At 48.2% G+C, this 26,876-nt stretch overlaps 1 protein-coding gene across 2 annotated transcripts in view; it reads right to left on the bottom strand.

Annotated features, from left to right (window-relative positions):
- PIK3C2B (phosphatidylinositol-4-phosphate 3-kinase catalytic subunit type 2 beta) overlaps positions 1-26,876 on the bottom strand; it is a 70,311-nt gene continuing 43,435 nt past the window's right edge. The window contains exons 14-33 of one of the 2 annotated variants that reach the window (XM_021928067.2): positions 26,536-26,647; positions 24,792-24,934; positions 23,336-23,524; positions 21,713-21,806; positions 21,457-21,551; positions 20,805-20,985; positions 19,915-20,022; positions 18,861-18,953; positions 17,595-17,724; positions 16,325-16,461; positions 12,153-12,322; positions 11,507-11,663; positions 11,033-11,142; positions 9,912-10,113; positions 9,372-9,496; positions 7,309-7,426; positions 5,523-5,604; positions 5,032-5,138; positions 2,989-3,117; positions 1-2,419 (exon numbers count right to left, since the gene is read on the bottom strand). In XM_021928067.2, coding sequence (XP_021783759.1) covers positions 2,231-2,419; positions 2,989-3,117; positions 5,032-5,138; positions 5,523-5,604; positions 7,309-7,426; positions 9,372-9,496; positions 9,912-10,113; positions 11,033-11,142; positions 11,507-11,663; positions 12,153-12,322; positions 16,325-16,461; positions 17,595-17,724; positions 18,861-18,953; positions 19,915-20,022; positions 20,805-20,985; positions 21,457-21,551; positions 21,713-21,806; positions 23,336-23,524; positions 24,792-24,934; positions 26,536-26,647 — 2,671 coding nt within the window. In that variant the 3' untranslated portion in view covers positions 1-2,230. The remainder of the gene's footprint in view (positions 2,420-2,988; positions 3,118-5,031; positions 5,139-5,522; positions 5,605-7,308; positions 7,427-9,371; positions 9,497-9,911; positions 10,114-11,032; positions 11,143-11,506; positions 11,664-12,152; positions 12,323-16,324; positions 16,462-17,594; positions 17,725-18,860; positions 18,954-19,914; positions 20,023-20,804; positions 20,986-21,456; positions 21,552-21,712; positions 21,807-23,335; positions 23,525-24,791; positions 24,935-26,535; positions 26,648-26,876) is intronic. The other variant, XR_638733.4, reaches the window with a different exon arrangement.

Here is a 26,876-nt window from a genome sequence, read left to right as displayed (position 1 = left end):
TTTCATTTTTTTCTCAAATGTCATTTATTAGAAAATACAATTCCCAAGAAAGGAGATACAAGGGATTCTGGGAAGTGGGAAGTAAACAGTACACAGATCTCTTTAAATCAGGAGCATACAGGGTCATAATAAAATGAGCTACAGGCACAGAGCCAGTAACACATTTATGGTCCGTTCATCTGGAAAAGTTTCGCCACCCACTCCCCACTCCCCTTCCCCCCACCGGAAGCAGCCAGCTTTATCCTTGACATTTTAATTTTAGAGAAAATTTAAACTTCCGTGCTGCCCTGTGGCTTCGGTCAACGGAGCTTCTTTCTCCAGTTATGGAATGAGTCAGCAAAACGGGGAGTTTCTGATCCTTGGAATTAGGGAGGGACAGTTTACAGAATGTCCTCATTTCACTCTTTTCCCAATCATGGGAAATATCCAGCCGCTTCTGGTTTTAAAAGTTTGTATCAAATTCCAAGTCCCTCCCTCTTTTTGGCAAGGAAGACAACCCTTTGGAGTGAAACACAAAAGAGCAAATGTAAAATCCATCTGGGGCCGGGCGTGGTGGCTCACACCTGTAATCCCAGCACTTTGGGAGGCCAAGGCAGGCAGATCACGAGGTCAAGAGATCGAGACCAGCCTGGCCAACATGGTGAAACCCCATCTCTACTAAAAATACAAAAAATTAGCTGGGCGTGGTGGTGCATGCCTGTATTCCAAGGTACTTAGGAGGCTGGGGTAGGAGAATCGCTTGAACCTGGGAGGCAGAGGTTGCAGTGAGCCGAGATCATGCCACTGCACTCCAGCCTGGTGACAGAGCGAGACTCTGTCTCCAGAAAAAATTAAAAAAAAAAAAAACACCATCTGGTAGGGAATAAAGAATATGAAGAGATAAGAGACTCAGTCTCAGTCTCTCCCTTTGGGCTCCTGAGCTTAGCTCCAGGGGAATAATCACCACTCCAATCCAGCCTCCTACTGACCAAAGAAAAATCATGGGGCAAAAAATAACAGTTTTGATGGAATCCCCCACCCCATGCCCCTTTCCTTCAGATAGGGCATCCCTTTGGCTCCAGACTAAATAGGTTTATGGCCCCACAGAATGAGGAAAAGTCTTATAAAAAGGGTGACAGAAATGGAGTTTGGGAGGGAAGCAGCACAGCAGAAAGAAGTGGGGAGTGATGGATGGTGAATGTTTTCCAGAGGCTACCTAGCAAGCAGTCACAGTGGCATCTGCAGCCCAGGGACCTCTTCCTAGGGCCAAGATGCTCTTGGGTGAAACTACATCTAAGGACTAAGTCAGCATTTTGTCCCACCAGAGAGAAATGAAGGGAGAGACCTATGGGGAAGCACCCCCAGCCTATTCATAGAGACCAGCTGACTCCCAGAAGGGCCGGGAGAATGAAGGGGCAAGGAGTAGAAAATGGTATTCAGGGCAAGTCCTAATAAAGTAGGGAAGACAAAAGGAAAAGTCCCCCAAAAAGAGCATGGGTCCCTGAATACGGGTCCTTGGCAGAACCCCAACACGGAAGGCCCTTCCTTACACATGTAGGTATCACAGCGCTCTCCTTTGGAGGCAAAATCAGAAAGGCCCAGTGGCGCAAGCCTCAGTCCAGCACAGGCAGCCCTCCCCAGCCCTCCCCAACCTGTCATTAGAGAGGGCTCTGGCCGAGGACCCACTGGGCCCCTCCCCTAATAGTTCCTATAGCTAGAAAACAAAACAACAACAACAACAAAAAAAAAACCTAGGGAAAAGTCCAATAAGAACCTTAATCATACAAAAAGTCCAAATAGTCTTCCTCTCTTGCCTTCTGGGGCATAGGTATGTCCCTTCTCGCAAGGCTTCCTGTCCCAGTTAGGACAACATCACTATTTCATTTTTTAAAAATAAAAATAAAGATATCCGCCCACCCACCCCCAAAATGCTACTTCATACAGCCCACCCCACACACTCCCCAAACCAAGCATTGCTCCCTTGACACAAGGTAAACTTAAAACTTTGCTGCAACCTCACAGCCTCCAAGGGGCTGCTCATCACAACCAACCCAGTTCAGTCTCCAGAGGAAGAGACAGCAGAGCATGTCTTACTCTCCCTGCCTCCTACTACAAAGGCCAGAATCACCTGGACCGAGCAGGGGGCCCGCCCAGGGCCCTGGCCCTTCACAAGGAAGAGTCTCGCAGGGGAGAGTCCTCTCCTCCAGCTCCCACCACCAGCCTGGGATCCTGGGTGGTGGCTCTGCTGGGCTCACAAGGTGCCATGGCTTCGAGATCCCAGTGCAAACCAGCCAGTCTTCTCCTGAGCCAGGTCCAGCTCTCGCAGGCGGATGTTCACCTCACCGAGGAGGACGTTCTCCCAGAATCCCTGCTCACTCAGCACACTCAGCTGGAGCTCCCGCTGCTGCAGGTCTCCCTTGGGGATCCCATCATATACCAACTGCAAACAGAGATGGGTGAGGGAAGTGGTGAGAGAAGGAACAAGAAGAATCCAGAGGGAACCTGAGAGAGAGAGATGGTAAAGTCTGTTGGGGGTTGATCCAGCTGAGGCTAGCACTGACCCTGCAGAGTCCCAGGTCATACAGAAGGTACACAAGGTACACAGACTCCAAGGGAAGCATTAATGAACTCTGTTCTTTGCTCAGAGTTCAAGCAGGTGAGGGCTTTGTATTGGGGCCACTGCTCATTTTCAGCACAGGACCAGCAGGCTTCTCCTTCCCACAGGATAGGGCCAGACCCCAGCCAGGAAATCCCAGCCCAAAAGGGCTGGCAAACTCTTTATGTAAGGGGACAGACAGTAAATATTTTTAGGCTTGATAAGCCACATGGTCTATGTTACTACTCAATCCTGCCATTGCAACATGAAAGCAGCCACAGGCAAAACCTAAATCAGAAAGTACAGCTGTGTTCTTAATACGACGTCTTAATACGGTCTTCAATATGACTTTAGCTAGGAGAACAGGCGCAGGTTGCCAACCCCTGCCCTACCCCACCATTTTCCCCACCCACCATCTCATTGTAGGTAGGATTGCAGGTTTTCCGGGCCACTTTGGTTTTCCTCTTAGTGGTTTTCTGAGGGTCAGGAAGGAGGTAAATTTTCACATAGGGGTCAGGGTCATTTCCATCCTGGAGCAGTTGCTACAACAGAATGAGAACCAAAAAATGTTAAGATTTTTAACATCTGTCTCTTCATCACCATTCCCGTGATCACACTCTGATCCAGACTCTCATCTGCCATCTGGCGTCTTGCAATACACGACTAGTTTATTTGTCTGCTTTCAAGCTCACTCCATTCTGATAAAAATATCTACCATGATAACATTGTGTCCTATTAAAACATCAATTGATTTGTCTATGATATCAAGTCTATACTTTTTATCCAAATCCTCGGGACATCCCATAATGTGCTCTGTTTTGAGTGAAACATCATGTTCCCAGGTATCTTCCTGCCATATCTACTATCCTTGTCTATTTTGTCATTTGGTCCACTTAACCCCTAAGAGGTAGAGATATGAGTCAGAGAGATTGAGTTGCTTGCTCAAGGGCAGCCAACTAGTGATACACCCAGCCTGATCCTTTTAAAACCTAAGTCAGATCATGTCACGCCTCTGCTCAAAACCCATCTCATTCAGGGAAAAGGCCAGGGTTCTTACTATCGGGGTAAGGTGCTGGTCCATCATACCCTCTCCAACCTCATCATCCACTCCTCTCGACTTTGCTCCATCGGCTTCAGCCACTGGCCCCTTGCTGTTTCTGACGCACCCCTGGCAGGCTCCCAGCTTTGGGCTGTCGGATCTAACTGCTCCCTTTGCCTGGGACAGTCTGCCCTCAGATGCATAAACATGGCTCCCTCCCTCACCTTCTTCAACTTGCTAAGACACCTCCTCAGCAATGAGGCCTTCCCTGACCACTCTGCAAATTCCACTCCCTTCATTCCATCCTAGCATTCCTTCTCTGCTTTATTTCTTGCCATAGCTCTTACTACCATCTTCTATGCCATATATTTTACTTATCTGCCTGTCTGCCCTTTCCAACTAGAATGTAAGCCCCCTGAGGGCAGGGATTTTGTTTTGTTTTTCCCCACACCCAGAGCTAATGTATCAGCATACAGCAGGCACTCAAACATTTATTGAATGAATGAAGAATACATGGATGAATGTTCATGCTCCTCCTGCCATATCCCACTGCCCCAACCTACACAAAATGCCTAACATAGGATACAGCACAATGCAAGTATTCAAGTTCCCTTCCTGGCTGGGTATGGTGGCTCACACCTGTAATCCCAGCACTTTGGGAAGCTGAGGTGGGTGGATCACCTGAAGTCAGGCATTTGAGACCAGTCTAGCTAACATGATGAAACCCGATCTCTAATTTAAAAAAATACAAAAATTAGCCAGGTGTAGTGGCATGTGCCTGTAGTCCCGGTTACTCAGGCTGAGGCAGGAAAATCGCTCGAACCCAGGAGGTTGCAGTAAGCCAAGATCACGCCACTGCACTCCAGCCTGGGTGACAGAGCAAAACTCCAACCCAAAAAAAAAAAAAAAGTTCCCTTCCTCTTCTAGTCACAATGTTCTTAAAACTCATACCAAAAATTTAGTCATTATATACTGCCTTGATCATGTTCAAAGGACATCACTTGGCTGCTGAATCATTATAGCCAGGTAATGAGCCCCTTGGGCCTCTCCCTTATGATAATTACGATAATAATCATTATTCTAATAAAACCAGGCATGGTGTTAAGTATTCCACAAGCATTATCTCATTTAATCCCCATAATGACTCTATGAGGTAGGTGCTAACATTTTCCTCATTCTAATGAGGCTCAGAATGATTAGGTTACTTGTCAAAGACCACAGCTACAAAAAGCTGTATCATGTATTGCCTGGTCAAACCATAGGCTTGCTATGGTTATAGGTCCATGGTGGATGCTCAATAGACTGTGGTGGTTACCTGTATGACATGGGGCAGAGAAGGTCTGCCCAGACAAAAAAGTAGCTCAAGAAAGATTAAAAAAGAAAAAAAAAAAAAAATCAGGGCTGTGCAGGCACTTACCAAGCCCCGAATATGCATCACCATAATGAAGAGTTTATTGTTTTTGTAGGAGATGGACAGCTTCACCTCCCCTCCCACCTTTCCGACGGGCCGGGCCCACGTGCCATCTGTAGGGACAAACGAAACCAAGAAGGGTCAAGAGGCCAGGCAGGGGTTTCTGTTTTCTTTCTGAGCCCCCTTGCCCCAGCCTCTCCACGTCAGGTTCCTGATACTCATGAGGCATCTACATAAGTGTAGTCTGAATGTGATTAGAGTTAACTGGGTTGGGATGGGTCTGAGGATACAATCAACTGAATATCCACCCTGTGGGGAACCCAGGTAAGGAGCTATGGACCCCCCAGCCTGAGTAGGAAACTAGATTCCCCGGAGAGTAAGAAAAGGAACAGGAGGCAAGTCAAGGAGAGAGAACTGAGAAGAGGTTGGGGCAGAAGCAGTTACCCTTGGGGTAGTTCAGAGGAGTTGGCAGGAAGGTCTCAGAGAAGATACTGTACCTGAGGACTTAGGAGCTGAGCTGGTGCCCATAGCCTTCTCATCCCGAGGCAGTGGGTGGAAGAAGGTGTACACCAAATCACACTGGAACAGAATCAGAAACAGGGCCATTCTTCAATAAGACAATGGCCCAATACAAAAAGGAAGGGGACTGTTCCAGATGTAAAAAGACTTAGGAAATATAACAACCAACAACATGCAGTTCTTATGTGGATTATAGCTCTAACAAGCCAACAGTAAAAGGAATTTGGGGGATGATAGGGAAATTCTGAATATGGACTATGTACTGGATAATACAATAATACTGTAGTTATGTTAAAAATGAGGCTTTATTGTTTAGAGATGCATACTATTTAGGGGGTACAGTATTATGATGTCTGTAATTTACTTTTTTGTTTGTTTGTTTGTTTGAGATGGAGTCTTGCTTTGACGCCCAGGCTGCAGTGCAGTGGCGCAATCTTAGCTCACTGCAACCTCAGCCTCCCAAGTAGATGAGATTACAGGCGTGCGCCACCACGCCCAGCTAATGTTTATATTTTTAGTAGAGACATGTTGGCTAGGCTGGTCTCAAATTCCTAATCACAGGTGATCCACCTGCCTCGGCCTCCCAAAGTGCTAAGATTACAGGCGTGAGCCACTGCACCCAGCCTGTAATTTATTTTAAAATATTTCCTAAAATATAGATGAAGCAAATATAGCAAAATGTTAACTATTTAGGTGATAGATATAGAGGTGCTAATTATATTGTTTCTCTACTTTTCTGCATGTTTTAAAGTTTTAATACTAAAAAGTTTAAAAAGAAAAAACAGGCTGAGTGCAGTGGTTCATGCCTGTAATTCCAGCATTTTGGGAGGCTGAGGCCAGAGGATTGCTTGAGCTCAGGAGTCTGCGACCAGCCTGGTAACACAGTGAAACCCTATCTTTACAAAAAAAATACAAAAACTAGCAGGGTGTGGTGGCCCATGCCTATAGTCCCAGCTACTCAGGAGGCTAAGGTGGGAGGATCACTTGAGCCTGGGAGGTCGAGGCTGCAGTGAGCTGTGATTATGCCACCACACTCCAGACTGAATGACAGGGCAAGATCCTGTCTCAGAAAACAAACAAACTGTGTGAAAATACTCACTTGAACATTAATACTGGGAAAAAAAAGACATACTCTAAATATCTTGCAAAAATAAAATGGTTAAGAATATGGTACTGCAAGTTGGTGTTTGGGGGAGCAGATATTGAAAGTTATAGCATATGCATACTATAAACGCTAAGGAAAAAAAAGCTCAGAATCTAGAGTTATACTTAAGCTATGACCACTATAAAACTGTAAATATCATGCTTGCATATGGACAAATAGGAAGGAAACATGGACAATAGGGTCAGATGATTTGTTAAAGTATTTAATAATAGGATTCCTCATGACTTTGTTAGGGCCATTATAATACTACTTGTTTTAAAACAAAATCTAGGTTGATAATACATACTCAACCTGCTCAAAAAATTTTTTCCTCAAGGAGAAGCCTTCCTTTCTGAGGCTCTGCTCATTCTCATCACTCTCAGACCATGTGCCTAGATGCATTCACGTTTCTGTTTAATTGCATTTCTGTGCATAACCCTGTGAGGCTGGACCCACCCGCCTCCTGTCTTCTGCAGACTAGAGCACTGGTCATTCAGCCCACAGACCCCGAAGTGCCGAGTCCTGTTCCTGACTCCTAGTGGCTCTGGATGCTTCCACCCCTGCCTCCCTAACCACCCCCACCAGCCTGGACAGCCAGGAGGACAGGCAAGCCCACCCACCTCGGCCACCTCAGGGGCTGCGTGGATCAAGTGCCAGATGTAACCGTTTAGCTCCTCCCTCCGCCGCTCGGCCACCGCCTCTCCCCGGGAGCGGCCGATCACGAAGCGACTAGGGAAGCTGGCGTGGCAGCGTAGGCAGCGTAGGCAGCAGGGATGCAGGACGTGAAGATGGGGAAAGAAAATGGACACAGTGGGCTTTTTTCACACATTTCATTTGCATTTCGAGTCCCCTAGCACCCATTTCCCAGCAGCCTTCATTTCTAGGGACCCTCACAATTCCTCCTGTGCTGCACATCTGTGCCCAGGTCTGACACCTGCTCAGCATCTTACACCTACATTCCCAAGGACCCCAGACAAGAAAACCAAACAGCTGGCCAGAGTCCTGTGGCTCCCCAGAAATGCCTTGGGAGCCCTCAGTTTCTCCTATCAAAGTAAAAATCCTTTTTTTTTTTTTTTCTGAGATGGAGTCTTGCTCTGTTGCCCAGGCTGGAGTACAGTGGCGCAATCTCGGCTCACTGCAACCTCCACCACCCGGGTTCAAGCGATTCTCCTGCCTCAGCCTCCCCAGTAGCTGGGATTACAGGCACACACGATTGCGCCCAGCTAATTTTTGTATTTTTAGTAGAGGGGGGTTTCACCATGTTGGCCAGGCTGGTCTCGAACACCTTAGCTCATGATCTGCCCGCCTCTGCCTGCCAAAGTGCTGGGATTATGGGTGTGAGCCACTGCACCCAGCCAAAAAATTCATTTAAAAAGTTGTATGTTTGTTTTGAGACTGAGTCTCACTTTGTCGCCCAGGCTGGAGTGCAGTCACGTAATCTCAGCTCACTGCAACCTGTGCCTCCTGGGTTCAAGCAATTCTCCTGCCTCAGCCTCCTGAGTAGCTGGGATTATAAAAGCATGCCACCATGCTAATTTTTGTATTTTTAGCAGAGATGGGGTTTCACCATGTTGGCCAGGCTGCTCTCGAACTCCTGACCTCAGGCAATCTGCCCACCTCGGCCTCCCAAAGTGCTGGGATTACAGGCATGAGCCACTGCACCCAGCCTGAAAAGTAGTTTTTTTAAAAATTGCAGTAAAATACATATAACATAAAATTTGCCATCTTAACCATTTTTAAGTGTACGGTTCTGTGGAATTAACCATATTCACATTGTTGTGCAACCATCGCCACTATCCAACTTCATAGCTCTTTTCATCTTGCAAAACTGAAGCTCTGTATCCATTAAAACAACCACACCTCCCTCCCCTCAGACCTGGGTAACTAGCTTTCTACTTTCTGTCTCTAGGAATCTGACTACTCCAGGTAACTCCGATAAGTGGAATCACGCCGTTTTCGTCTTTTTGTGACTGGCTTATTTCACTTAGCAGAATGTCCTCAAGGTCCATCCACGTTGTTACCCGTGTCGAAATTTCCCTCCATTTTAAATGCTGAATAATATCCCACTGTATGTACATATGACATTTTGCTTATCCATTTGAAAAATGGTGTAACTCTAAAAAATTAGAAATTTTTTTTTTGAGACAGAGTCGGCTGTGTCACCCTGGCTGGAGTGCGAGGTAGCGCGATCCACCGGCTCACTGCAAGCTCCACGCCTCTCGGGATTCCGCCATTCTCCTCGGCCTCCCGAGTAGCTGGGCTACAGGCCCGCCACCACGCCCGGCTAGTTTTTGTATTTTTAGTAGAGACGGGGTTTCACCATGTTAGCCAGGATGGTCTCGATCTCTCCTGACCTCGTGATCCACCCGCCTCGGCCTCCCAAAGTGCTGGGATTACAGGCTTGAGCCACCGCGCCTGGCCAAAAATTAGAAATTTTGACACATCGAATTCACCATGCCTTCCCTTCTGGTCAGGGGGCCCGGAGTGAGAGCTCTTGCGTGCAAGGAGAGCTTGGCCAGCAGGGGGAGCACTTGTCATCAAACTCCATACCAGGCCAAGCAAAGCAGGCAGATCTTTAGTCCAAAAGGGTATTTTCTGCCCCTGCAGTCCTGCCCAACTCCCATCCCGTATCCTTTCCCCCTCCCCCACATCCCTCTGTGCAGATGGTAAAGGGGGCAGCTACCTGGGCAAGTGGGAAGAAGGGAAGAGCAGCCGCAGCTTATTGTGTAATTCCTGGAACTCCTCAAAGGTCCGCTGGATATAGGTGGCCTCGTGAGTGTTCTCTCGCATCACCTTTACCACATATATCTGCAAAGGTCCAGATCTTAGGGTGTACCTGCCGAGCACTCTGCACCCAGTGAAGGGGGTAGGAAAGGTCTGGAAGTGTATGTATGTGCTGAGGGGAGGGGCACGTTCCAGAAGGAAGAGGGCAAGAGTCTCTCCAGTGGAGACAGATGATAGCACATACACAGGAATCTAAAAGCAGACTTCCCACATACGTCGCCAGGATCCTTGACTCAGAGGGAATAACCATTCAATTCAGTTCCCCAATTCTAGGCAGGTCACGTGAGCAAAGGAGAGGGAAGTGGTCCAGGACTGCTCCCAGCACAGGACGCTTGGTCAACTCCTGTGCCCACTGTGCAAGTGTGAAAAAAGTCAGGACCCCAATAAACCAGGGTCAGCAGAGAGCAAGAAAGGGGGTCAGATTGGAGAAAACACTTACATAGCCTTTGTTGGGGTGGAAGATTTTCTCATGGCGGCAGAGGAAAACATCACTGATTCGGCCAGAGCTCTTGAGAGTGTGTGTTCGGGAGGCAAAGGAGAGGGTCAGCCGGTCATCTGAGCCCGTGAACTTCATCTGAGCCAGATTATGGATGAAAAAATTGAGCTTTGTGGCTACACTGCCCAGGCTGGACTCAATCAACCTGGCAGGAGGATGAGAAAAGAGGATATAACTATGAACCCAAAATCCTGCTGCCTCGACAGGGGTGTTCCAAGGAATATTCCTGACTACTGAGACTAACAATCAGCTCAGCTCAGACAAACCATTTTTCTGTGTCATATCCCCATAAAGCAAATGATTGGCACACAATTATCTCATGCGATTTGCTCATGTGAACCCTAGGGTCTTATCTCCTCCCCTGGCTGCCCACCTGAGCCAAAGACCATCAAACCAAGATAGAAAGGAACTAGGAACCCTGTGTAAATGTCTAAATATCATGGTCAAAAAATTTCAAGGTTCAGTACAATAGAACCTCACCAAGCACTGTTGAATCTAGAGATTTCAATTCAGAGGGAGAGGTCCTGTGTTAGGAGACCTAACAGAGAAAGTTTAATTCTCTGAGTTCCAAAAAGAGTGGAGAACATTATCTGCGTGGACAACATTTTGTAGGCATTCATAGATAAACGCATCCTTGCTCTCACACACAGCGTGCCTAAAAACATTGTCAAATATAAGGAAACTGAATCATGGAACTCTACATTTTGGCAAGGGGGAAGGGTCTGACCAAGAAAGTTAAAAATTATTACAAAAGCCACATTATACATTGCCCCACAGACAAAATATTTGACTGGGACCTGGTGAGAATGTAGATAAGAGTGATGGCAAATACTCTTGTGTGCAAAGGGTAGCATCAAAACACAGATGGGAAACCAAGGCTGAGAGAAGCAAAATGATTTACCTAAATCACGGGCAAAGTTGGGACAATATATCCACGTGGTCAGTTCTAGGCTCTAGCATCTGAGCTAAGCCTTTTACCTTTCCCCAGTCCTCCTCCTGCCAATCCAGTGGGCTGGGAATTACTCAGGGTGGGCAGTGCTGATTCGCTTAGGGAATCATGTTACCTAGTGAAGTAGGTAGTGGCATTGGCCTCTGTGTCCTGAGGCCTCAGGGCATCGTACACATACTTGAGGTCCTCCAGGTCTGAGAGCTCAGGGATCCCACAGGACAACATCTAGAAGGAGCAGAAAGAAGAAGAGAGGGTGCCTGTAACAACAGAGAGTTCTTGCTGCTTCACCACCCTTAGGCAAGGTTTTCTACAGCTAGGCTCCCTAACCCTTCTAGAGGGTGGTAGACAGATGCTGTGGGCAGTGGCCGGAGGGCCACAGGAACTGAGGGGCTGGAGCAGGGAGTCAGACACCTACACAGACATCATTGTCCTCAGGTAGTCTGGGTCCCTGCCTTTATCTAGAGCAGGCAGGTATTCAGTTGGGGCTCAGAGAGGTAAATCTCTAGAAACCCTCTGCAGCAAGACAGGGAAGTCTTAAAGATGGTGCCAGGTAATAAGAAGGTGTTCGGAAAGGGATGGATCTCCTCACCAGGCCCAGAAGGTTGAGGAAGAGGTGGGTGTGCTTGCGAATGAGGTTGTAGGCTTGGCAGCAAAGGTCAACAAAATCATGGAAGCGGCTGGAAGGCTTGTCACCCCCGTTGATGACATACGCCATGTCCGAGGTGAAGACAAAGGGGGCACGGTCCCTGAGCCAAGGGGAACATACAGGTAGAAGGTCAACATGGAGGAGGAAGCCCACCATATGGGCTGCATCAGGAGTCAGTTTCCCTCATCCCTGATCACATGGACACACTGGATAGATGGGGCTCTAACTTTTTCTTTGTTCCTTTCCTACCTTAATCTTAAAAGATCTCTATATCCTTCATTGGTTCCTTATCTGTGAGCTGGCAATGTTTTTTTCTGGAGATCTGATTGCGTTCCTTTTTGCTACAGTTTGGGTTCATTTCCCTTTGTTCAGTCCTTGGTAGGGAAGAACAGCTGGTCCCCACATTCTTCTGCAAGGCCCTGCAAGGACTTGACCTCTTTATCAGTCTTCTCTCCTCCAATGCTGCTCAGCCCTGGGACCATGAACTGAGGCCCAGCTGCTTCCGTCATGGGCTTGTGTCCCAGCTCTGAACCACTGTTGCTCACCTCCTTGCCCTCCACTCACACCCTGGCTTCAGGAGATCACTTACCGCTTGATGTTGCCAAACATCTGGGCATGGCCCAGGAAGCGGCCAAAATCAATGTGGAACATGTGACCAGTGGTCTTCAGCATGATGTTGTCGTTATGTCGGTCACAGATGCCCAAGACGTACGTGGCCACGCAGCAGCCAGCGCAGGAGTAGATAAAGTTCTCCACAGCCTGGGAGGGGTCAAGGCAGATGGGAGGAGAGCACATAAAGCTGGCTTGGAAGGACTCCAGGGGCCACAGCCAGACAGAACTCAGCCAGCCCTGGCCTCTCTCTCTTTTGTGAACTCCAACAGTGTCTCACATCTGTCTGTTCGTCCTTCATCATGTACTAACTTACACACTTACACAGAAACATCTCCCATGTGTTATGGAGAAGATGGAGGTTTATATATATGTCTTCACCACTTCATCTGAATACCATCTTCTCTTTTCTTTCTCCTAGGGAGATTGGTTGGAAAGCCAGTGGACTGATCCAAGAACTCAGACTTGATCAGCCCAGACTGAGGGGACCTTAAGAGATGGGAAGACTGACATTTACAACTTCCCCGACTGGCCATGATGATCTTAAGTACAGCCACTGAGGCAGCCAATTTAAGAATCTTTTCCTGACCCTGCTCAGAATTCTATCTTCCTTCTTTCTGCCCCAAATAAAATTCCCATTTCCAGAGTTCTTGGTAACAGCTAAATGCTAATCTAATTAAAGTCACTGCACTCCAAAGAAGAGCTGAGGCCGCTTAACACATCTAGAGAGTGTTTTACACTTGAAAATCAGACATCTCTAGTTGGTAAAATATGTTAGAAATATTTCTGAATTTAAAGCAGGAGAGGAGTGGTGAGGGGTTGACTCCATCTTATTTTGTCTGGTCAACATCCATCCCTTTATCTGTCTTTCCAGGAAGAAAAAATACATGGAATGAGGAAGCAGACCACTCCTGCCTTCGAAATCCTCTTCGTGAGGTTTGTAGAATTCCTACGAACTCAGGAAAGACATCAGCAGAGGGCAATGATCGTCACAGCCAGGTAGGAATGCGTGAAATTAGGAATGAGGGAAAGCTTACTAGATATGGAATGCCCGCCCTCTTTGCCTCCTTCCATAAATCTCCACCCATCATCCTTCAATGACCTCGAGTCTCATATCTTTCCAGACCTTCCCAGCTCACACTGACTCCTCCTTCTCTGAACCCCTACAGATGTACTGTCACCTCCGTTCATACAGTGTTTACTTGGTCCTTTCAGTCCCATGGGGTTTAGAGATCTGTTCTCCTAACAGCTTCTTGCCTATTTCACACGGCCTATTGCAAAACTAGCTCCACACAGAAGGCACCCACCCCAGCTACTTGTCGAATTACAACCTGATGATGGAACCACTGGAAACTAAGAATGGCAAGGTTGTAAAGAAATCACAGCATTCACCTTCTGGAAGAAAAAGACTATTTCTAAGAAAGTAAAATAAATGGATAAAAGCACTTAAAAAGGAGCATAATGCATAACTCCCAGTCTTGACCTGGATCTCTATCAAATCCTCTCCCTGTCACAGATGCTTTACCTTAAATGAATCCTATTTTGGCTGAGAAAATAGTTGTGTGCCTGTGGGTAAATGACTAAACTCTTTTCACCTCCCTAAGTTATGCAGGGTGTTAGCCGCTTACTGGCAAGAAGTCTCACGCTATAAAGGGGCATTCTGCCTCCTCATTTAAGGGTTTCATGTGTAGGGTGTGGGATACTCTCTTGCTGAGTAGGTGGCCAAGAGAAAAATACCTCTAGTTTATTTCTTCTGGAAGTCATCAGATGAAACTACCAGCATTGCTGGGGGTGGTGGCTCATGCCTGTAATTCCAGCACTTTGGGAGGCTGAGGTGGGTGAATCTCTTGAACCGAGGGGTTCAAGACCAGCCTGGGCAACATGGCAAAACCCCATCTCCATAAAAAACAGAAAAATTAACCACGCACGGTGGCACACGCCTGTAGTCCCAGCTACTCAGGAGGCTGAGTCAGGAGGATCGCATGAACCCAGGAGGTAGAGGTTGCAGTGATTATGCCACTGTATTCCAGCCTGGGTGAGAGAGTGAGACCCTGCCTCAAAAAGAAAGAAACTACCAGCATTATTCTTGCAGAAAGGTTAGAAGGGCAGAGAAGCTATCTTTGAAAGACTGAGATTAAACATGAACATGCAGCGTTAGTTTCTGTGTGTGTGTATTCTCATACATTCTTCTGTGCATTTATTTTTATATTATATTTTTGTACATTTGTACATTTATTATTTAGTATTATTTCCATACATTTACACATATATGACTATTACATTGGCAGGGAGTAATCATAACTCCAGCACCTAGTACAGTGCCTCTGCATATGGGTGTTTAATATCTGAAAAATGCATGTTAGTATAAAGAGTAAGTATATGTGGGCGTTGGTAGCAGAAAGGAAAAAAATCATTACTCCTCTCCAAAGGTAGAGCGTCTTGAAATGTATAGCATAGAGCGGCAGAGTTTTGAGGAATGAGGAGGGAAGACTTTCCGGGTAAAGGAAATAGTATTGCCTACAGTACTGCGGAAATGAAAGTAGTAACCCTCGCCTATGATCCAGCTAGTAACCTAGTTAGAGCATAGGTTAGCATAAGGTGGTAGGTTGCAGTGGATGGGATTACAGGAGTCAGCAGGGCTGGATTGTAAAAGGCTCTGTGTGCAATGCTATGGATGTTGGACTTATCTGTTAGGACACAGGGAGGCTTTGAAGAACTTATCTGCATTAAAAAAAAAAAAAAAAAACCTCTGAAATCAAGCAGAGGCTGGCTCTAGATGGAGGAGAGGCATTCCAGTGGTTCAGGGGACCGACAGCAAAGAGCTGAACAAAATCAATGGTAACAAAATAGAAAGAAGAGGACAGGTTTGAGAGATCGATGGGAAGAAGAATAAACAGAGCTTGGTACAGAAGTGAGATAGAGGGAAGCATCAGGAAGACCGTGGCTTTGCCTGGGTAAACGCACAGAGAGAGTCGCACAATTGACTAACAGCAAACACAAAAAGCAGGTTTCAAGAGGCAAAGGAGAGACAGCGGGCTGTTTTGCCTACACTGAGTTTGAGACGTGGGTGAAACATAAGTGGAAAAGTCCAGCAAGAAGGTGGCTATAGAGCCACCTGGAGGAAGGGAAGAGGGCTAGAGGAATGGCTTCAGCGGTCATCAACATTTAGGTGGTAGTTGAAGTCATAAGACAATGAGCTGGCACAAGAAGAGTGCGAAGAGGGCCCAGCTGACCAGGAATTAAGCCCTGGAGAACACAAACACTGAAAGCCATTTAAGATCATCTAATTACACATTCACTGAACAATGTTCTGATTATACCTTGGCTGCCCATGCTGGTTTTCCCTCCAGGATAAAGTACATTGATCAATATAAATTAGTATTTGGGTCCCTTGAAGTTAAAATTATATGAATTAGCATTCTGGCATATAGCCAGTCTCTTGTGAGTTTGGTTATTGTGATTTGTTCCTTCCCAGTGTCCCTACTTCCCTCAACCTAATTAACCGAGAGACTAGAGTTGTGAGGCTGGGAACAGCCCATGGACCCTAGCAGGCTACCAAGGCCCTACTACCCAGGAAAGCTCCACTTCTAATCTAATCTTCGTTCATCACGAACCAGCCAGCCCTCTTTTCACTCATCTGTCTCATATCTAACCTCAATCCTAGCTTTGAGTTACAGCCTTGCCACACATCAGCTCCATAACTAGGAGTGAGTGAGTGAGTCTTAATTCACAGCTATGAAAAGAAGGGGCTGGAATAAAGGGATCTCTAAAGTCTCTTCCAACCAACTCTTATTCTAGAAAGTACCACTGAACCCTCTAAGAACACAAGGGAAGTTGAACAAGATCCACAACTGGGAGGGATACAGGTAGGTTCTCAAAAGCTGGCGCCTCCTCCAAGGCTTAATCTGCCAGGGGAACTCAATGAAAGTTTCTCAGTCCAGTATCAGGGGATTTTCTCAGCCAGCTTACAAGAGGCATTTGAGTGAGTCACCCCTAGCTATTTGGAGGCACCAGTCAACGAAGAAAGGGTAGGTCCTTCTGCCAACAAAGCTGAGCTGTCTTCTCTGAGCAAGTGCGGGTCTTGTGGTTAAAGAGTTGTGTGCTGGCATCAGGCACACGCACCCCAGATGCACTCCCCACCCCCAACCCTACCTTCTCATACTCGTCCTCCCCAGGGTTGTGTTTCTGCAGCCAGTCTGCCAGGGGCCGGTCCTTGAACGAGCCGGTCACCCCATGCTCCACCTGGATCTTACGCAGGGTCTCGGCATTAGGGATCATCTCCACCATCCCTGTGAGGGGAGAAATGGGGGTCACGTTCCAGACCAGAATGAAGGGGACTGCAGGGAGAGGACTACAGGGACGGTGCTCATGCTCCTCTATAAATTAAGGTGTAAGGCATTTGGACTAAGTCTGATAATAACAGGAAAAGAATAACCATAGAAAGGAAGGTCATTCCCACATTTCCTATTCCATACTGTGACTTTTTGGTCTCTCCAGTTCATAGCTGCTGCTCCCTTTGTTTTTAGCTTTTACTACAGGAATTTAAAAATACATGTAACAATCACCCAGCTTCAAAAATTGTCAATATTTTGCTAATCTTGTTTGCTAATCACACAACCCTATTTCTCCACTCCCTGCCACTTTGGTTGGAGTATTTTAAAGCAAATCCCAGATACTTTATTTCACTCATAAATATTTCAAATGTAATTAACAAAGACACCATGCCATTGTCACATCCAAAAAATTAACAATCACTCTTTAATCTAACTCAATCTCTATTCAAATTTCCCCCATTGTCTCTCTCTCTCTCTCTCTCTCTCTCTCTCTCTATATATATATATATATATATATATATCTCCACATTTTTTTTTTCACACAGGGTCTCACTCTGTCACCCAGTCTGAAGTACAGTGGCACCATCATGGCTTACTACAGCTTCGAACTCCTGGACTTAAGCGATCCATCTGCCTCAGCCTCCCGAAGAGTTGGGACTGCAGGCACATGCCATTGGACCCGGCTAATTTTTTATCATTTTTATTAGAGATGAGGTTTCGCTCTGTGTCTAGGTTGGTCTCAAACATTCCTGAGCTCAAGCAATTCTCCCATCTCAGCTTCCCAAAGTGCTGGGATTACAGGCATGAGCTACCATGCCTGCCCCAAAAACTATTTCCTTACAATTGGTTTGTTTTAATCAGGATCCAAAGTCTACACAACATGCTTGGCTGTTACAGCGCCAAGTCTGTTTCACTTTATAACAGTCTCTCTCCCATGCCTCCCTTTTAAGGCTATCCCACAGCTTCTCATGAAATAATCTTGCCCTTTTCACTTTCCTGGAGGAGGACACAGTTTGTGTTGGCAATGGGCGGAAGGACAATAAGCAAAGGGGTCCCGTCCACCACCCTCACTCCCACTCCCAACTGACCTCTGCCCCGGCCAGTGGAGAAGCAGCGGAAGATGACCATGCGCATGTCCAGCCCCTCCTGGACCCAGATCTTGCTCATGATGCGAATCATCTGCAGCGTCAGCATGTCCTGGCGAAGGTCGTCCCCACACTGGATGGAGGGAGAAAGTGACCAGATCCCGTCTCCACTGCCTCCCCAGCTCTCAGGTCTCCCAAGGGCTGAACCTTGACCCTAAACTAACAGTGACAGGAGTTCCCCGTCCTCATATCCCTGACCTGCTCACTCAGCTCAGACCAGGTCAAAGATGGCCCAGGAACCTTCCCAGTTTGCCCATGTGTTGTTCCAGCTTGTCCCTCAATCCCATGGCCCCATCTGAATTAAATTCACGGTCCACTTCTGCATGTAGCCCCTCTGACCATCAGGCTTTTTTTTTTTTTTTTTGAGATAATGTTGTCTCACTCTGTCACCCAGCCTGGAGTGCAGTGGCACAATCTTGGCTCACTGCAACCTCTGTCTCCCGGATTCAAGTGATTCTCCCACCTCAGCCTCCCAAGTAGCTGGAATTACAGGTGCCTGCCACCACGCCCAGCTAATTTTGTTTTGTATTTTTAGTAGAGATGGGGTCTCACCATCTTGGCCAGGCTGGTCTCAAACTCCTCACCTCAAGTGATCTGCATGCCTCAGCCTCCCCAAGTGCTGGGATTATAGGCATGAGGTGCCACGCCCAGGCCATCAGGCCTTTTTTTAAACTTGAATGTTTACACTTTGGATTTGGAACTTGCACACAGCAAATATATGTTACTAAGTCACGGGCATGTATTTTGTCTCCCCCGTTAGACTATATGCTCTGAGACTATCATTTACTTCTCAGAATTGTGGATACATCAGAGTTAGAAGGGACCTCAGGGTTCATCTAGTTGGACCTGCACCTGATATATTAATTTCCTCTTCAGCAGCCCTGCCATGTGACATTCAGCCTCTGCCTGAATACCCGAGGGACAAGTGGATCACCATCTTACCCAACCCATTGTTGAGGGAGCTCTGCCTCCTAGAAAGCACTCGGGATATTGAGCTGTGAGTTGCCTCCCTATACCTAACACTCTGTTCTTAGCCCTCTGGGGCCATGCAGAATTCGTCTAAATCCTTTTTCACTTGATCGTCTTTTCTACATTAAGACAGCATGGAACAGTGGGAAGAGAACCACCCAGGAGCTACTTAATGCCACTCTAGGCTGCCTCCTTCTCTCTCCCACCCTGGTCCACCAGGCTTGAGTAAAGTATTCTCACCTTGAAGATGACACGGATGTTCTCACCCAGGGGATCCACATTTTGGAAGGAAAGTTTGAGGGGGACAGCATTGGAGTTGAAGTAGGAACAGTCCTGCCATGGTGAAAAGGACAGTGACGAGGGTCAGAGTAGCCTGTGCCAGGAAAGGATAACGACCTCTCCACTTCAGACCAAGATGCCGCCTCCCTCCTGCTGCCGGTCCACCCAAGACCTGCTCACTGTTTCTTCCGGATTTCTCAGGAACCCAACTTCCTTCCTTCTCTCGTTATAGTCATCATCCCAATTCAGTTTGTTATGACCTCAGTTCCAGCACTTGACCTCTCAGCCTGTTAGTTCATTCTGCACACAGCTTACTAGTTGTGTGACCTCTGGTAAGTCACATGTCCCACCTATACCTCAGTTTACTCCTCTGTAAAAGGGGACTCCCAATAGTACCCATGTCCTAAGAGTTGTGAGGATGAAATGCCATAACCAACGTTAAGCACTCAGAACAGGGCCGGGCACAGAGAGTGCTCAATAAATGACAGATGACAGCTATCACCACCACTACCCCTGACTTCATCCCCAACATCATCAGAGAAAGACACCTGCCCAGCTGCCCAGCCTCCAACCCAATCCCTCCACCCTGCGAGCTGTCAGGCTTCTAAAAGTCCATACACATGAGGAATGGGAAGCGGCACAAAGAGGCCTTTCTTCCTAATCTCTCTCTTATTTTACAGCTTAGATGGAGATGCTCACCTGCGCCCATACCCCAGTCTGTGCCCTCACGCTGTCTTTAAACAGGGTTCACAGCCCTTCTGCATCTTGTTTCTCCTTTCTATTTCTGCCATGTGTGGGTAGAGGAGAGACAGGATAACATAATCCTCACCATGTTACATGGGGGTGAGCTGAGACCCCTGAGGAAAAGGTGCTGGGCCAAGACCACGTGGTAAGTCAGCAACATACTGAAGCCGAGACAACTCAGCTCTCCTCGCCCTTGCGTGCCTGGTTAGTGAGGACCTCACCTCCACTGAGCCCTCCCACTCTGAGAGCCCCAAACCTACCAGTCACTCACCCTGGGCACGATTCCCTTAACCAGCAGACTGGGGCTGAGTGGCAGGCGGCACGAGCCATTGAGGGTAAAGAACTGCTTCACCTCCTCCAGGCCCGTGCGGAGTATTCCCTGGAAAGAAGGGGAGGAGTACAGCAGAAGTGAAATGAAGGGTCCATACTGAGAACCAGACCTCTCCCAGGGGTGGATTGTCAGTAGTAGTTGGTATGAAAACCAGCCCCCTGAGAAGTGTGGACACCCTCCAGAAGATCCTTAAGGAAGAGGACCCCCTAGACCCCAGCCTGGGACAGTGTGCTAACAGCAACACTAGATAGCTCTAGAGGGCAGCAGATGGCAGAACAGCATGAAGCAGGCCACAGTGCACAGAGAGGGCGGGCTGTCTCTCAAGGGGGAAGAGCTGCTCAGGCTTTTGCCAAGAAAAGCTCACAATCTGGACGTTGATACAAAATCTCTCAATTTTTAAATGTCGTTAACCAGGAACACCGCTCACTGGTTATAATGCCTTCAAACAGATAAAGGTGTCCTTTCTGGGTGGCATCCGGCCTGAGCCAAGGGTCACAGCATGGTGAACAAAATATGGCTGGATTTCAGCCCTCACTTGCCCCTTCTGGCTGAGTGCTCTTGTGCAGTGAACAACTTACACAACTGTGCTTAGCCTTTAAAACAAACAGCTAAATAAATTTCAATATTTTACAGGACAAACAAAACACATCCACGGGCTGTATCCAGCTTGTGGACTGCCTGTTTACAGCCTACAGGTTCCAGAGTCATCTGCTCCCAGCTCCGAAATCAAAAATCATCACATGGAATCTTGTTGTTCAGGATTCCTAAGAAGACACTGGCTGCCAAAGCCCTGGATGAGAAATGGGTAGAGGCAGCCTCACCCCACTAACCTGCCTTGCAGATGGGGCTGCCTCCCGGACCTGCTGGGCCAGTTTGGCCAGAGCATTGACAAGCCAGCACTGGCGGTTAAACTCCTCTCTCAGCCCCTTGCCACAGCAGCACAGTAAGGCTGCCAGCAGATACTGGTAGCGGATGCTGAACTGAGAGTCCTTGAGGCCATCCTTCAGCAACCTGCAAGGCAGAGGGAGTCGGGAGTCAGAGCACTCCAGGGGTTAAAGGCAAGGGTGCAGGGGGAGACAGAGTCAAGTCCAGCTCCAACTCACTGCAAAACCCCCCTGAACTTGGGAGGGAAAATACACTCGGTATGTACGGCTTATATGGAGATGTTCACCTGTGCCCATACCCCAGTCTGTGCCCTCACTCTGTCTTTAAGTAGAGTTCACAGCCCCTCTGCATCTTGTTTCCCCTTCCTATTTCTGCCATGTGTGGATAGAGGAGAGACAGGATAACATAATCCTCACTATGTTACATGGGGGTGAGCTGAGACCCCTGAGGAAAAGATGCTGGGCCAAGGCCACAGGGTAAGTCAGCAACATACTGGAGCTTGGACAACTCAGCTCCTTGCCCTTGCGTGCCTAAAAGTGAAATACTCCTATGTGAAAGACACGTGTCTACCTCCCACTTTTCTACATGCAGTTTTACCAGAAGAAGTAGTGAGTCACTCTCAAGTCAGACACAGCTCGTTTCAGAAGGAAGCGCACCAACGGGCTGTCCAGGTAGCATTCATACTTCAGGGCCTGTTTCGGAGAAAGGGAGAAAGAAAATATGAAGCTTCATAAACTGCCTGTAACCTACACCTATTATCATTGCACTGGGATCTCTGGTTTCTAAGGGGCAGACTCACTTGGGATATTGGGGATGAGACCGGCAAAACTGGAGGGAGAACCAATCCACCCACCTGTACCAGCTGGGGCAGGTAGTCCAGCAGCTCAGCATCCGAGAGTGAGCCAATCCACTGCACGGCCATACGACGCACCTCCTGGTCCGGGAAGCTGCAAAACAGAGCCCAGTGCCCTGACAACCTAGCTGCAGGTTGAGGAACAGCTGTGAGCCAAGCACCCTCACACCTGGGCTTCAGAGGCGTGGAGAAAGAAAATGCAATGGCCCTAGTTCTGCCAAAGTCACTAGAAGAATCCTTAGCACCTTCCCTGGATAGCGACCCTTGGGAATGAGCCTTCTTCATGGTCAGAGTCTACTTTGAGCCATGGGGGAGCAATTGGGTAGCCACTCTCACTCCTTGGATGATTTAAAGAAAACGGGACAAAGTCCTCAACCCTACTCCCAAAGAGTTCTCCCTTGACTCCCACTGTGTCAGAAATTCCCACCACTGGAGGGCCCTGATGTGGGTAAAAGCATTATTTTGTCTTGGTAACATCCTTTAATGCAAAATGTACCAGGCACATAACAGAAAATCACAGAATTTTATATAAGCCAATAAACATTGGCAGAATTAGTTTAGCAGAGATTAACAAAACCATTGGTTCAAAAACTCCTTAAGGCAGGTCACGTGAATAGGTACATTTTGATTACTGAGAGTGGTGAGAAATAAGCAGGAAATCCTGGGTACCACCTAGAAAAGGCAGCCCTAACGGATCTGAGACTGGAAGCCTTGGGTCCCCAGAGAACCCTTCAAGAGCAAGAGGGGAGAGACAATGGTTAAAATAAAACTAAGTAATAAGGATTTCAGTTACACAGGTGTATGCATTTGTCAAAACTCAGCCAGTGTACAGGTAAACTTTGGGTATTTGCTTATGTGTAAATGTTGCCTCAAAAGAAAAACAACACAGAACAAACATTGAGCTCTAGGTAATGGTGTGCATGCGAAAGCAGGGAGTTTAATGGTGTCTGTAATTTACTTCAAAATGTATAAAAAGGCTGGGCATGGTAGCTCACACCTATAATCTCAGCATTTTGGAAGGCCAAGGAGGGAGCATTACTTGAACCCAAGAGTTTGAAACCAGCCCAGGCAACATAGTAAGACTTTATCGCTACAAAAAAATTTTAAAAATTAGTCAGGTGTGGTGGTGTGCACTTGTTGTTCCAGCTACTTGGGAGGCTGAGGCAGGAGGAGTGCTTGAGCCCAGGAGGTCGAGGCTGCAGTGAGCCATATTCATGCCACTGCACTCCAGCCTGGGTGACAGAGCAACACCCTGTCTCAAAAAAAAAAAAAAAAAAAAAAGCATAAAAAATAAGATGGATAGATGGATGGATACAGGGATGGATAAATGAAATGTATGCAATCCAGCCCATGGAGCAAATGCTAACGACAGAATCTAGGTGGTGGGCACACGGGCATTCACTGTATAATTTTCAATTTTGTTGTATGTTTGAAAAATGACCATAATATAACATTGGGGGGGAAAATGAGAAAGGAAAAGCAAAAAGGAGAAATGGAAAATCCCTGAATATCCACACCCACTTTACCATTTTCCCCAGGGCTGGCTCAGATCAGTGATGGGCAGTGCCGTGCTCTGGCTTCTACAAGGACACATGGTCAGAAAAGGCGGATGTTACAACTCACGTGGCATGCAGGAGCCCCAGGGCATCCTGGTGGTTCATGTGGGTCCACTGCTTCAGGAGAGCATAGATGTCAGGCAGGCAAGCCCACTCCCAGCTGGGGGCGCTGGCGAGCACCAGGGGGAGCGAGCTCACCTCCGAGTGGCAGTAATATCGCTTCTCCCACAGGCGCTTCTTGTCAGCATCAGTGAGCCTGGTGGGCATGGGGAAAGGAGAAGGTGGTAGGAGGGTAGGGGGCAGTGGGAGAGAAGAGCGTCAGCCAAGGGGCGCAGTACTTACCCTCAAGGGAGTGCTGCACACACTGCAATTCAGTGGTTCCCAAGCTTTGCTGCATATGATAGCCACTTGAGGGGCTTGGTGAACCCCCTTGCCAGGCCTGGGTCACACCTGATACCAGTTATGTCCGAATGGCTGGGGAAGCCAGGCATTGGTATATGCCAAAGATCACCAGGTGATTCCAATATGAAGCAAAGTTCGGGAACCAGGGCCCAAATCCTATCTTTGATTCCCAACTCACCGACATCTTGGTTGGAGGCAGAATGCATGGGCCAAGAGCACCCGAATCTACTACCCCTCCTGCGGATGCCCTGAGGGTACCACTCTCAAGTAGAACCACCAGAGGGCAGTGGTCCCCCAACACCAGGGTCTGGGCTGCTGAGGGGCCTCCTGGGGCCTCCAGGGACCAGCTGTCGGCTTTCAAGGACCTGCAGCTAATTGGGCCTTGCCTGAGATCAGGTGTCTAATGGGAGAAGGGAGCTGAGGGGCTAATGAAGTGTACTGGACAGAATGGGGGAAGGGAGGTCTGCGGTCACTCAGCTACTCCAGCTACTCAGGGTGGACATAAGGGACAGAGATGAGCCCCGTCTCTCTCATGTCCCCACACACACAACACACGCACAGGGCTGTGCAGGAGCCAGAGAAGTAAACAGAGAGCAGGCAGGGGAACCGGGTCCCTCCAGCTCCTCCAGTTCTGTTCTCACCCCTCCTTCTCCAATCCTGTGAAAGCAGCAGCCCCAAGGATGAGATCAGCCTGGACTCGCTTACCCTTAAGAGCTGCCAGCTTGCCTTGACACCTGATCCTTTTTGGAAAGTGACAGGGCCAGAAAAATTCAAAGGCTGTTGGTGTGGAAGGGTCAGGAGGTGAGGGCAGGAGGTGGGGGCAGGGTGGTGGGGCCAGCTGCCCCAGTGGACAGAAGGTAGTAGGCAGCACATCTGGGACGTGGGGCAGAGCTCTGGTCCTCCTGGGTAGCTGAGTATGGACCAAGTCCCTGGGGTGGGGACTTGGGTACTCTCAGATCTAATTTCCTGACCTTGACCTCTCTACTTTTCCTAGTGTCAGCTGATGGAGAAAAGCCTGGGGGCTGCCTCCCCTTCCCACCTCCACTCCCAAAGCAGGACAGAGACTCAATGCTGGGAGGTCAGGTGAAACATGACAGATTCAGTGGGGGCCCGGGCCTCACCAGTAGAGGGACTCCTTCTGCATGATGTCTTTAAGCTTGCGCTGGTCTTCTTCCCGGAGGCTGCCAAACTCATAGCGGGGGCTGAACTTGTCTCCAGGGGGGCTGGTGAACTTGATGTCAAAGGCCGAGGTGGGGAAGTCAATCTGGGGGATGGGATCAAGGACGTGAGGAGAGAGAACGGGCAGCGTGTGGACTCCCAGCTTCTTTCTCTCACCCCAGCATTCCGGCCTTGTCCCTCCCTCACTTTCCCTCAGGTTCTTTGTAAAATAACCCAATTAGACTCAGTGATCTCTGAAGTCCTTTCCAGCTATAACTCTCAGAAAAAATGAAAGGGAAACAAAAAGAGAAAAAGAATGGACACGTGAGGAAGAGGTTCGGTGGAGATGCACCTTGGTGAGGGGTGTGGGGACAAGCCCCAGCCAAAAACTCTGAACAGAAGTGTCACCCAGCTGAACCATGGGGTGCATCCAGGCTGAGTCCGGGGAGCCTTCCATGGGGTGCCAGAGGCCACTGCTGCCAGAGGGGAGGCGGAACCACACACTGGGAGAAGGCCCTGGGACACTTGGTCCCTAGTCTATGCCACCAGATGTTCATCCTACTAAAGTATCAGAGCTGAGTGAGCCAAGTCTCCAAAAGAGCTCTACTTTCTTTCATTCAACAAATATCTTTTTTTTTTTTTTTTTTTTTTGAGACAGAGTCTTGCTCTGTCACCCAAGCTGGAGTGTAGGGGCGTGATCTCGGCTCACTGCAACCTCTGCCTCCCAGGTTCAAGCGATTCTCATGCCTCAGCTTCCTGAGTACCTGGTATTACAGGCACGCACCACCATGCCCAGCTAATTTTTGTATTTCTAGTAGAGACAGGGTATCACCATGTTGGCCAGTCTGGTCTCGAACTCCTGACCTCAGGTGATCCCCCCCGCCTCGGCCTCCCAAAGTGCTGGGATTACAGGTATGAGCCACCGCACCCAGCCTTGTTCAACAAATATCTATTGAATCCTAACATGTGCCAGGCATTTTCTAGGCTCTGGGCATAGAGTAGTAAATAAGACAGACAAAAATTAGCTGGGCGTGGTGGTATGCAACTGTAGTCCCATCTACTTGGGAGGCTGAGGTTGGGGGGATGGTTTGTGCGTGGGAGGCAGAGGTTGCAGTGAGCCAAGATTATGCCTTTACATTCCAGCCTGGGTGACAGAGATCCTGTCTCAAAAAAAAAAAAAAAACCTGCCTCAGGGAGCTTTCATTCTATGTCAACATTCACACAAGGTATCTCATAACCACAAGAAAGGGAAGCTGGGAACTAGGAACTAGACCTTGGGCGTGACCAGCTCCTCCTCTTCTCCCTGGAGAATAGGTCCATCCTGCCAAAGCACTGAGTCACCGGAAGGGGGAAAGGTGTCCCCGCAGGCTCCAAGAGGGCACAGGTCAGGTTTGATCAGACTTAGAAGTATGAGGATTCAATACAAGGGTCTCAGAAGCTGAGCCCTGAATGCAGAGGGTCTCAGACCCCATCTTCAGGCTCCACGAAATCAATGTAACCTCCAGGAGATGGGAGATGGATACCCCAGAGCTCACCTCACACTCCACATCTAACCATATTCACTCAGTTGCTTCAGTCACATCCTCCTCCCATGCTTGAAGTTCTAGCACTCTCTCCTGTTGTCCCAGCCCAAATCTCAAGGGGAAAAATGTACAGTTGACTGGAATGGTCTTGCTGGTGAGTGGGAGGGAAGGGCTAAAGCCTCACCTGCAGGATGACACTGTCTGGCTGGTGGAAATTAGGTGCACTCCAACGGGCACTGGGATTTTCCTGTGTTGCTGGCCATAAACCCAGAAGCTTCCGGCCACAGGTCAGGACCCTAAGAAGGAAGGAGAGTGGGAAGAGCTGCTAAAATAGCTAAGCAGAGAGTATGTCTCCTGCTCCCCCAATCCAAAAATCTGCCTTTTCTGTTTGAAGCCACCATCCAACTCCACTCTCTCAGTCTCCCCATAGACCATAGCCTCTTCCTTCTCCCAAGTCCTATAAAAGCTCACACCCTCCAAGAGGACTTGTGAGCTAACCACACCCTGGTCTGGATGACTTGGTGG

The sequence above is a fragment of the Papio anubis genome, chromosome 1 (genome assembly GCF_008728515.1).
Source record: "Papio anubis isolate 15944 chromosome 1, Panubis1.0, whole genome shotgun sequence".
NCBI classification, from domain to species: domain Eukaryota; kingdom Metazoa; phylum Chordata; class Mammalia; order Primates; family Cercopithecidae; genus Papio; species Papio anubis.
Note: the sequence above shows the minus strand (reverse complement) of the source record. Positions and strands in the feature narration are given on the sequence as shown.